At 34.9% G+C, this 12,043-nt stretch overlaps 1 protein-coding gene across 1 annotated transcript; it reads right to left on the minus strand.

Annotated features, from left to right (window-relative positions):
• GOPC (golgi-associated PDZ and coiled-coil motif containing) lies at positions 1-11,314 on the minus strand (the record flags this gene model as incomplete). The annotated part of the gene is made up of 8 exons (XM_009576430.1): positions 1-604; positions 1,124-1,304; positions 1,981-2,145; positions 2,949-3,044; positions 4,289-4,454; positions 4,740-4,915; positions 8,582-8,605; positions 11,150-11,314. Coding segments are annotated over 8 exons (1,092 nt in total), but the record flags the coding sequence as incomplete, so codon positions are not given.
• Between the last annotated feature and the right edge of the window lie 729 nt (positions 11,315-12,043).

Genomic DNA, 12,043 nt, shown 5'->3' on the forward strand with positions numbered 1-12,043 from the left:
AAAATCCTAAGTACAAAACTCATGGATGCGATGTACAATTTCCCCCCCATCCTCCTAGCTTGTTTCACACGAAACTGAACATCAGTTGTCCCTTTAAAACCTCAAAGGGTCAAAATAAAGCTGGCCACATCTTATTCTACTTCCTTGGGGGCATCAATGAAATTAAAAGTTGAATGTATTGAGGTTATCCTTTTTAGAAATCCCATGCTTTGGTGCTTATTATTAAAAGAAAATTCATTTCACATGCCACATGTTAGGTAACTACTGTGTGTCACGCAAAAGACAGTTTTCCACATTTAGAATTGCTCACAATGAAGCCCTGAGGTAACTGCCTTTTTTCCAGGCAACAGTAATACAGTTCCCTTTGACATTTAATCATCCTTTTACAACCTACACTAGTATATGCAACTTGGAGCAGTCAATATTGATTATTGATTGTTCCCAAAGATGGGATGTGTCCAGCTGATTTTTTTGTTTGTTTGTTTTTAGGATAAAGACTCAGCAGAACGGGCTAATTTGGGTGCAGTGTCTTCTAACGGAGCTTCAACTGAATTCCCCAGGTCTCCATTTTCATGTCCATCAATACTTGGTTTCTTATCAAACACTGCAAGTTAAAAAGAAATTTTATTTAAGGAAGAGAAGTAATCTTGGGAAGGACAGATCAGTGAGCCTTATTTCAGAAACTGGAAAGCGCTGAAATGACTATTAAAGTAAGAGCTGGTAGGCTTTTAGCAGAACACAGTATGACAGGAAAACAGGAACCATTTCTATACCTGATCTAAAAAATGTATTTGAAGAAGCCAACAATATAAAGTGTTAAGGGGAATTAACTACTCCTAGACCAGAGTCAGGAAAAGATAAGAATAAATTTGAATTTCAACCTTCGGGAAAAGGCAATCACAAAAAAAAAAAAACCCACAAATTCAGTTAATTCAGTTGTATCTAAGTAAACCAGGCCAATAAGTGAGGGACCAACCAGAAGAGCTGAGAGCCTACTAGTAGGTTAACTGAATTAATAATAGATTAATTTTACAATGAATATTAAAACAGTGTTTTCCAGAAATTGGTTTGCATATTGACACTTCAGAATTAAACTGCATGTAACACATTTTATAAGGTTTACCTTGTGAGGGTTTGACATCCACATTCGCATCTTTCCTATTAGAACTTGAATTTGCACCTTCTTCCAATTCATCAAGATATAAACGATATCGGTGTCCACTCTCGTCCTCATATTCTACATTTTCATCATCTGAATCAACTTCTGGAGCAACATATACTACTTCAAATTCAATCTCGCCTCTCTAAAATGCAATGAAAATTACAAATTTATTACTGCACAGCTACGTAATAGGATTACCGAGATGAGCTAGGTTACTAAACCAAACACATTTTACTGTTGTAAACACATTTACAGTTGTGTTGAATATTGTGGATATGTATCTGAATTAAGTTTTTACTGACTAAAGAAGTACAGTTCTATAGCTAAGATTTACCAAAGTTACCTGAATTTCTTAGTTATGTGCCAATACATTTCAAACAGTGACTTCTAATGAGTAAGTTTTCTGATAAATCAAGTGCACCTCTTAACTGTCTGAAAAGGGGGAGCAAGGCAGGAAGAAGATTATAGACCACAAAGCGTATGAGAAACATTGGCTGGAGCTGTCCCGTCATAAAAGAATAAAACGTATGTCACTAAATAATTATTTCCATGGGGCAATGTAACAAGCTGATTTCCATCAGCCTTATGGAAGAATCAGTAGCCAGTACATGGGTTTAACTGAACCAGTACTGACCCAGCATTTTTCTCCTTAAATTGCAAGACATAAGAGGATTAAGTGTAAGGAGATACAGCTTCAGGAATCGCTGTAGCTTAGCATAAAACTGTGCTTAACAGAAAACATTAAAATTCAAGGTAATTCAACAGGCAGAACACAGGAAGCACCTAAATATGCCTATGGATAGCAGGTCCCAACTGACCTGTTGGGAAAGAATAGTTACAGCTTCTTTATGTTTTGCATCTCTTAGATTAACTCCATTTACTGCCAGAATAGCATCACCAACATGCAGTCCTCCACATCGATCAGCAGGTTGTCCAGGATGGATTTCAGAGATCAGTATTGGAACACCATGCTCCTTTCCACCCTATCAAAAAAAAAAAAGTAGATTTTCATTAACCGAGATGTCCATTAGCGCAAAATCAACATTCCAGTAGTTGCTCCTAAAGTGCTTATTTCAACTTCTATTACAGAAAATGAGAAAGCATGCTTCAGACAAAAAGAATGCTTAAGAAGAATGCATGAGATGCTTCCCTTAATTCTTCTCCCCACAAAAGAATGGACAAATTTCAAATATATACTCAAAAAGTCAAAAGAGACAATTCTGAATAATAATAAAAGTATAAAATTACATACAAGCTGATGAGACGACATCAAAACCTCATTAAAAAAGCATATCAGGCACCATATTGACTTGCAAGAAACAATATTCATATTTAGAATAAAAGTATAATAGTCAAAATTTTCAAAATTTGTTGTAAAAAGCTAATACAGCTTTTTTTAGGTGTGAGATGCCAATACCAACGCTTTAAAAAAAAGTTCGAATCACAACAGCTAAGCTTTGGAAATTTGTTTTTGTTCTCAGATAGTTTCTGCTCTTCTACAGACTTACCACACCTGAAATTCACCACTGGCTAATCTGCTAAAGTGTCTATACCCTGAACATAAGTTGAAATCAGAAATTTTACATAAAGTTGCAGTTATCTATTTCCTAATCTATGAAAATGAGTCTTCAAGTTCTATGACCATAGCTATGGATTTGGTCCATAAAAAAATACTTTTTTTCATATGTTCGAACAACACATTCACTGATCCACTTATTTTACAGAAGTACAAATAAAAATTTAAATTGCTTCTTCTGTGTCATGGAAAATAAATGCAAGTATTTACTGTGATTGAAATTCCTAGTCCTTCATGGTCTTCTTTAACTAGCAAAACTTTTCTGATTGGACCAACACCTTGACTCTTCTTTAAGGCATCAGGATCCTAGTTTGATAAAAAACAAACACAGCATAAATATAAATGTGTGAACCAAGAAGTGATGCATTTCTGTTTTTTTTTGTTTTTTTTTTTAAATTGGATACAGGCAGTATACCAGCAACAGAGTTTTAGACTAGCTCCAGGCAGGACAAACTTACAATGCCCCTTTTACAGACAGGGTATGAAATCAGAAAAGATTCCTCACTATGCACTCCTGATGAGAATAATTATTTCAATTATTTCAGTGCTGAGTGATGCCTAACACAGAACTTAACTTCAAAAAAAGGAAATCAGCCACATATTAAAAATATAAGAGACTACATGGAGGAATGCTGATCACTGCTGAAAAGTTATATGACATAAACTGCAATTTAAAACTAATCAAATGATAGAACAAGATGTAATACAGTCCCAAGGAAGAGGCTGCTTGCTCAAATTTATTTTTATTATAATAAAAACAAACATATCAAAAGCCATTCAACTCAAAACTAAAAGAGAGACTAAATAAATCAAGGTATTTATTTTGCTTTTGTTAAGCCGCTGTTGCCATTATGCACACCCTTAAAATCACACATACACATATTTGTCCACCAATATTTTATATGCAATTAGCAACATAAGCAGTAAGATCCACCTGACCAACTAAGGTATTTTAGAACAGATCAAAGTAAAGCACTTTCCTGAAAATGTTTGGGTTTATGCACTGAACACTGGGGTGATTAACAGGTCATGTGCCAAGCTGGGTGAGTTCTACCAAGGCTAACCACAGTGAAATGCCTTTTAAAGGTTTTATTTTTAAAAGTACCTTGGGCGGGGGGGAGGAAATCAATTATTTTACAGAGCGTCAGTTTATCTGGCCTTTAAAAAAATGTTTTAAAATGGATTTCCATTCAATCTAATCCTAAAAATGTTATTCTTTTCTTGGTTTTTGTAAGTAAGTTAGCTCCACATTTTGAAATCTAGATAAACACTGTTAAATTCATATTTATACACACACATGGCAGAGCCTCAGTTTTCAAAAGGACTGAGTGTTCCTAGGTAAGTCGAAGGAATTGTATCATCTTACATGGTCATTCATGGGGACACGTTATTCAGCATGGAACTGTCCTTCAGCATACAGAAGAATTATATATTTAGAGGTGACATTTTAAAGAACGTAATATTGAAGTGAAAACAATCACAAAAATGAAGAAATAACTCGTATCTCTTTTCCACAAATGCTGGAGGAACGGCTCATCTTTTCAACTTACATGTCCTGGTGGTGCTTGCATTGGTCGTTTTAGATCATTCCGACCTCGACAAGCTCTAATAACAGTTTTGTGACGGTGAAGGTGTATTTCTGCTTCAAGCTGATTCCAGAGCTTGTCATGAGCAGGTCCCTTCATATCTCGGCCCAGTAACTGAATCTGCTGGACCCTACATAATGACAAAGAGAGTAAAACAACACGTTATATTACAACTGAACAATCAATGCATTGTACAACTCATACGCTTCATCTGTCTACAGCACACAGTCACACAGCAACTAGCACAAGTGCAATAACTGTGGGGATTTTTTGTTTCTTCCTTTTGTTCAATTAACTGCAAATATGAGACTTTTCCTCCTTAGTCTTAACTTCAGACCTGCCTCTGGGGATGCAAAGGAAGAAAACAACAACAAAAAACATCTCATGCTAAGGGGCATGGATTGACTTTACATACCTTCCAGCTAGTTCCTTATCTAAATACTTGGCTGCCAATCTTGCTCCATAAACCTCAGCTTGAAGCACAGCTATGTGTCGACGAAGAGCTTCATTCTCCTTCCTCAGCAACTTCACCTCAGCTTCCAGCTGAGCTTCTTTCACTTTTTCTTTCTTGTTAGCTTCAAGTTCTCTCTCCTTAAAAAAAAAAAAAAAAAAAAAAAAAAAAAAAAGAAGCTGAAAGCTTTCATCAAACTTAATAATGAAAGAGCACTTACTGTTTCTGCACACACAACGTGAATTAACTCTCATGTGTACAGGACATGCATACAGGAAAAAAATGAAAGCAGGGACTCTGGCACTGCAGCTAGTGGTTTGCATGCTCCCCTCCAGGGAGAGGAGGCCTTGCATTCAACTTTGTGCTCCTGACATGATTTTTATCCAGCTTACAACTCCTTCGCACAAAATGCATATACTGTCTCAAAGTGCAAGGACTGAAACTAGCAACAGTGCTTCTCCCTGTCACACATAGGTGGCAAAATTTAAGTAGCCTGGATATTGTCCTTACTTTTTCCTGTGTTCAAACGGAAGATTCATACAATGAGAGAAAAGATTATTTTAAAAATGAAAATCACTAAATATTTCAATTTGATAATATTCTTTAACTATTTTAATACAATTTTTAACATGACCAGATATCAAGGAAATGTTCTTTAACTCTGTATATCCTTAAAATTACAATTGTTTTCATGCAAACAACCAAGAAATGTCCAGCCAAGGACATTTCCAAATCAGACTCTGAAGACCACAAAAATAAAGCCAGAGATTCTGCACATGAAGATGCTTACCCTGACAAAACTTAAGAGAAGTTAGTGCAAAATAGCTTTTTTAAAAAAAAAACAAAACACCACCAAACCCCAAACCAAAAAACACCCCCCCCAAGAAATGTACCTTCCCCACACCCCTCACCCCCCAAAAAAGGAATTATGGAAATACAAATTACTTCCATAGTGGTCCATCTCAAATGTACAGAAAATGCATAGTCATTATCTTTTCTAATACCCAGAGTACTGGAGTCAAAGGAATTAGTATGCTCAACTCACATTGCTATCCTACAAAATCTACTTTAAGAAGAGCACATTTGGTTACTTGTACAGTTTATATTTTTTTAATATCCCTTTTACAAAGTGGGGAAAAAACCCCACCGCAAGCCAGGAAAATAGTAGAGAGATAGGATCTATTACGGTTCCCTTCTAAAAATGTCTGTCAACTGAAATAGCAATAAAAACTAAGTTCACCATAACACATTTTTGAAGACATTTGAGTACCTTAGAAGTGTTCTTTGTACTTGTACCAATTACATTATTAAACAAATAAAACCAGGAGGTGCCTCTAAAGAAGCGATAGGACAGAAATAAAATTTTACAGAACTGGCAAGACAAATCTGTTATCAAATTGTGAATATGCTTATTCACTATTCCAAGCCCAGATATAAAACCATGAATATAGCTGGTATTACCACATTTGAGATATTAAACAAGGTTGGTCCTTCCAAAGAGAGGTATTTTCACAATAGGTATATGTAGGCATTTATAGCTATTTGCCAGAAAGACAACTCTGAATTTGATGGACTCTACTATTTCCCTCATCTGTTAAGTATTTGTATCGGGTTAAATGAATGGAGTACATTACACGTATATACACATTGGCCACAAATTGCCTAGCATACTGTTCAGGAGGAGTGGCACAAAGATCACTTGAAATCGCTGGCATTTCACTTCCTGTAATTCCCTTATGGACCCAGTTTCCGATCAGGTTTGACTCCATGTGCACATTAGAAAACCTGTCACACAAAACCTCTTCTGGTCTCTGGCCTTCGAGTTGGAGGCTGTCTTGTGAGATGACTCTTCAACAAATCTGTTTCTGTACTGCAGGATCACTCCTAAGCCAAGAATTTTGACTAATCTACATTTGAAGAAAAGGAGTTTCTAAAATTATACCAATTCTCTCTATTATTATGATGGTCTTGGGCTATTTTAATTCACATCTACTGCCAGTAGCCAAAGGGCAATTACAAGAATTCAAGAGCGCCAACACGCTTCGTTGCCTCTGCCACCCACTTTAGCTGTAAGAAGGCTCACATTTCAGACATAACACTCATTTTACAGTAGCTGGAAAGTCCGTATACAGGTACAGTGTTCCTGGAACACTTATGTTAGCTATGTACGCATTGCCAATATTGCTCTAAATAGTATGGGCCCCCTGTTTGTGTATATAAGCACTTTTAGAACATCTTTTATTTGACAAATATAAAAAGACAAAGTCTAGAATTTGACAGACATATGAAGGTACATTAATCATACCCAAACCTCCATTTTCTTCCTCATATTGGATATTTTTACGATTTATTTACTGAATAAAAAGTCACAAACTAAAAATTCATAATATCTTTGCCAATAATTTGTTAGAATGCACCAGTCCTGTTTTCTATTCAGAAAAAAGCTTCAGAGGTGTATGAGTTCCTTGATGTACCTGAAATACACCTTGGGAGAAGAATTCCAACCTCCCCCAGAAAAGTGAATTGCTAAAGTGATCCAAGATATTTGCTTACCCTAGCAAATTCCATGTAGCACACTTGACTGTATTTATATGAAGTAGCCAGCTTAAAAACTCTCATCAAGACTGAAATTTTCCATTTATTTTCTCTGAATCTGATTCATTATTTAAATTAAATTTAAACAGAAAGTCAAATGTTATATTTCTAAGTGGAATCACTTTTAGTCATGCATTTTAAACTAATACCTAAAATATGAGGAACAATGTAATCCCATAGAATTGTTTTTTTCCTATTTTCTCCATTACTATGACTATTAGTCTGTGACTGAGGTGGAAAATTACACGCAGAAGCCATTCTTAACGCTACTCTGGATTGTCTCCAATTGATCACCATGAAGAAAAATCAAAGGTTTGCAATACAGAATATCTGAAGATGTACAAAAAGAACATGTCTTTTTTTGACCGACTGTCATGAGATGTGATAAGTCTCCAAAAATCTTTAAAAAAATTGAGGAAGTTACAGAATCGTTTCATGCTTTCTTGTGTTCATAGTATTGCATAGGTTCTGCAAAACAGAAAAAAATTTATTTTCTGTTGGTAATACAAAAAACCACCACACCAAAAATGCAACTGCAATGTTGAAGATCAAAGCTTACAGTTACCAGCTATCCTGTGGCTTTTCAAAGAGCAAACATGAGCAATGATAACGAGGAATATAACATAATAAAAGTGGAAAAGCTGTTTAAAATCCTTTCAAGTCTATCACTGTGAAAGACCGAAAGATAAAAGTTAACTTTGCATCACTTTTTCTTCTTATCTATGTATTATTGAGTTTATATGCCCATAAAAAGAACTGAGAAAAGGGAAAACAAGGAATCATGCCCATAAAAAGAACTGAGAAAAGGGAAAACAAGGAAAAGTTGACAGGATTTTTTTTTTAAAATATAATATATAAAATACTTCATATTACACTGATAGATGTGAACAGTATTTATGCTTTAGAAATTGTATAAAAATTTTTGAGATACTGCCAGAACAATCTTCCAAGCTGTCAAGCTGTCAGATATTACCCCAAATTAGCTGTAACAATAATAAATAAAACACACACAGGCTTAGGAAAGAGAGCACCAAAACTAGAAAAGGAAAACTAAAATGCAAAGAAAATTCTTTACACAGCATCTTGCCAACAGACAGGAAGAAGGAAAAAGCCAGATCTGTTTTGCCAGTTTCTGAGGCCAACATATAGAAGTTGTTGCACAAAACAAAAACACTGCTTAAACATAAAAAAAAGGCAATCAGCATACTTACCATTTCATCCACAGAAAGGACAGACTTAAGACAGAAGAAAAAAGTTCCATAATTAGAGAAACAGGCAATAGGAACTTCAAGAAAATGCAACAACATAAATGACTTATTCCAAAAGAAATTTATCAGCAGATTGTGTATTTCATTAGAAGGCATAAAGAACAAGTACACTGCTATAATTGTACTTAGCAGCAATTTTGGTATTTTGGAGGGAAAGTTATTAAAAATCTTATTAAAAATTTTAACCTTATTGCAGTATTGAAAACAATACTTTCTCCTAAAATACCAAGAATCTCTATACAGAATAGCAAGATAATGTGAAATTCAAGAAAGCAGTTTTGAAAGTATCATAGAAAATATCTTCTGTAATATAACATCTATTATACAGATAACAGATTTTTTTTTTTCCTTTCAGAAAGAATAACAAAATATGTACTACAAGAGGGACATAAAGGGAGAAGTAGCAAAAAAGATCTATCAACTGCAAAACTCAAGAAAAAAAATTCCACTAGGCAACTTCATACTCTTACAAAGAAAGAGTTACTGTGCCTGGACTAAGCAGATGCATCACTCCTAAAACAGGGATTCAGCCTAAACTACACGATGTTATCAATTGCTTAGCAATCTGAAACATTTAAAAATGTCTTGGTTCACCACTATGTACAATTTTACAGCTTGCAGAGTATATATTTATCCTGAGTCTACATACAAAAGAAGAGTGGTTGTTGTTAACAAAGAAAGCAGGAAGTTAACTAGTACAGAACTTTATTTCCCCATTGCGTATTATGTTGACACAGTCCCTCTTTGCACTCAGAGGCTTTCTGACTGCCAGGTCAGCACCACAGTTTTTATTTACCTAAAACTCAGACTTCCCATTTTATTGTCATTTAAGCAGCTTCAGTTTTGCTTGTTCAAGCTGCCCAAACCTTTATAGCTTTCTGTATCTAGAACAGTTTAAAAGTGAGTTTCTCTCCATTAGAACTGTGAAATCCCTAAAGGTAAAGTAAAGCAAACTCAAAAGATTAGCCCTTATGTTTACAAAAAAGGAGGAACTAACTGGAATTAAGGAGGGAATATCAGTCTAGGCTGTTAATAAATTCAACACAGATAAAATCTGAAACAATGTAAGTAAAATGTATTTATTGTCACCTGTGGGAAAAAGACTGATGTCAGTAGCATGGAGATGTAACATATCTTTAGACATTGTTTATAACAAGTAAGGTTAAAAGTATTACTCTCTCTGTCACTCAGAAGTTAAGCCTCACTAATAAAATTTAGGGACCGAAATCACACACAGTGATGTGTTGGCTTAAAAAATTTGCTACATGTAAACCTGCAGCTTAACACTTACAAAATGCTGGTGCTATTTAACTAATGCTTATTTATAGGGGCATAAAAATTATTAACAGCTCTGAAGAAAATTCATCATGCTTAAGCTGTAATTCAGTACAGAACGAATTATATGCAGACAATCCAGAAAATGTTATTCTTATACTGAATATGCAAGCATGTAGACCTAGGAACATAGTTCTAATTAAACTACAGCTTTTGGACCAGAAACGGGAAGAATTTGGGTTACTCCTGTTATTCAGTGATTAGCCTAGATAGCCTTTAAGCCTTATAGCCTATTACTGTGTTTTATTATACATTAATTAACAGGATAAAATAGCAGAGGAGACTAATCTAACGTTCCACATATGTTGGGACTAAGTATTTGCAACCAACCTGTGAAACAATTTTAAAAACAGCCAGAGAGCTAGACTTTGATTTATGCCAACGGTTAGAAAGACAATCTATACAACATTACTTTACTTTTCTAATTTACAAAGTCTCAGTATTAGAGCCTGAATCTGTGCTGTGGCTAGTAACAAGGCAGACTACACTCTGGTTATCAGTCAATGCCAACTAATTGCACAGATTAATTACTGTTAACTTTTGGTGGGCTTTGTAAAGGTCTAAGTTTCTAAAAAACGTATTGTACAAAATTATCAGTGGTTTATTGAGTTCTTTTATGACAGTCTGTTGCATGTAGCAATGGATAGCACTGTAGATGCATCTGCAGCATTCTTAAAGAGAAAGAATGACAATAGAGAGAGGACTGTGGTGCCATCTACCCCCCCTCTGTATGGCAAACAATCCCATTCTTACTCTTATCAGGGTAGAACTACAATAAAACCAATAGATTTACCTCACTTTAGGCTTTTTTAAGATACTTGAACATTTGGTTGTATTTGTAAATTGGAAGCTACTATCTTCTGCAACTTCTGTTTCCAGAAAAGCTTTATTAACCACCAAAATATTTTCTTATCCTACTTTAAGAAACCACTAAAGAACGGTTTATGTAAAAACAATTTCTTAAATTCTTATTCACTATTCTGATGTTATTTATGTTATTTTTAATAGTTGCTAACAACCAACCGTAAATATTATTTAAAAAAAGAAAAAGTTAACTCTCTCTAACATTTTTAAAGTGAAAATTTGTAACCAGCTTATTCACACCTTCCAAGGAAGAACTTCAGCCAGGAGAGGGAAAAGTATCATATAATCCTCCATTCAAACCTCCATACTCACCAGTTTTGCCTTAATAGCCCCAGAATCAACACTCTGACCAGTTTTGGCATGTAGCTGTAGTTGAACAGCATGGAGTTGCAAAAGCTGATCATGCACTTCCTTTTCCAATACCGCTTTCTCTGCCTGCGTTTCTGTCAGTTCAGACTTCAGATCAACTAACTGTGCCTGTGAAGATATAATCCACCATGGTAATTAGAGCAACGATTAAATGGGGTCATCAGAACGGTGATACATAGATACATCATTTGCTGGTACATATATGCTATACACGGTGTAATACAGAGAGTACATGCTGTCATAAGTTCCTCTGTAGCCCAACTTAAGCACTGGATCATTTGCAGGGTCTTCCCCAACTGCCACCAAATTCATTCATCCACAGACCCAGCGTCAAACAACCATACTGCTGAAAGTAAGACTAGCTGGGTTTTTCCTCACACAGACAATGGCATGTGATGCTGACGTCCACTCCAAAACAGGGCAATGGCATTAAACCTATGTAGGACTTAGAACCATAGCAATGTAAACACAATTTAAAGCTTTAAAATTATTAAATCTTATTGAAAAAAATTACTGATCAAAGTTAAATGACAATTATTAATGCAATGCTGAAATCTAATAACCCAATTTACAATTGGTCTGTTATCAACAGCTTAAACGAAATAGTAAATGAGATGAGCAAACCAGAAGCCATAAATTAACATGCCCCTAAAATGCCTTTGTAGAAAACCAGGAATAGTTATTAACTCTTAAAAAAGTGGTTTTGAAACATTTTAAATACAGTTTACATGTACATCTGGAATAAAAGAACAAGTTCTAACATGTTTACCATGTTACTTGTTATCCTTAAGTTCAAGTAGCATTTTATAAGATAAACATTTATATATATAAATATAT

This window comes from Fulmarus glacialis, unplaced genomic scaffold (genome assembly GCF_000690835.1).
Source record: "Fulmarus glacialis isolate BGI_N327 unplaced genomic scaffold, ASM69083v1 scaffold44844, whole genome shotgun sequence".
NCBI classification, from domain to species: domain Eukaryota; kingdom Metazoa; phylum Chordata; class Aves; order Procellariiformes; family Procellariidae; genus Fulmarus; species Fulmarus glacialis.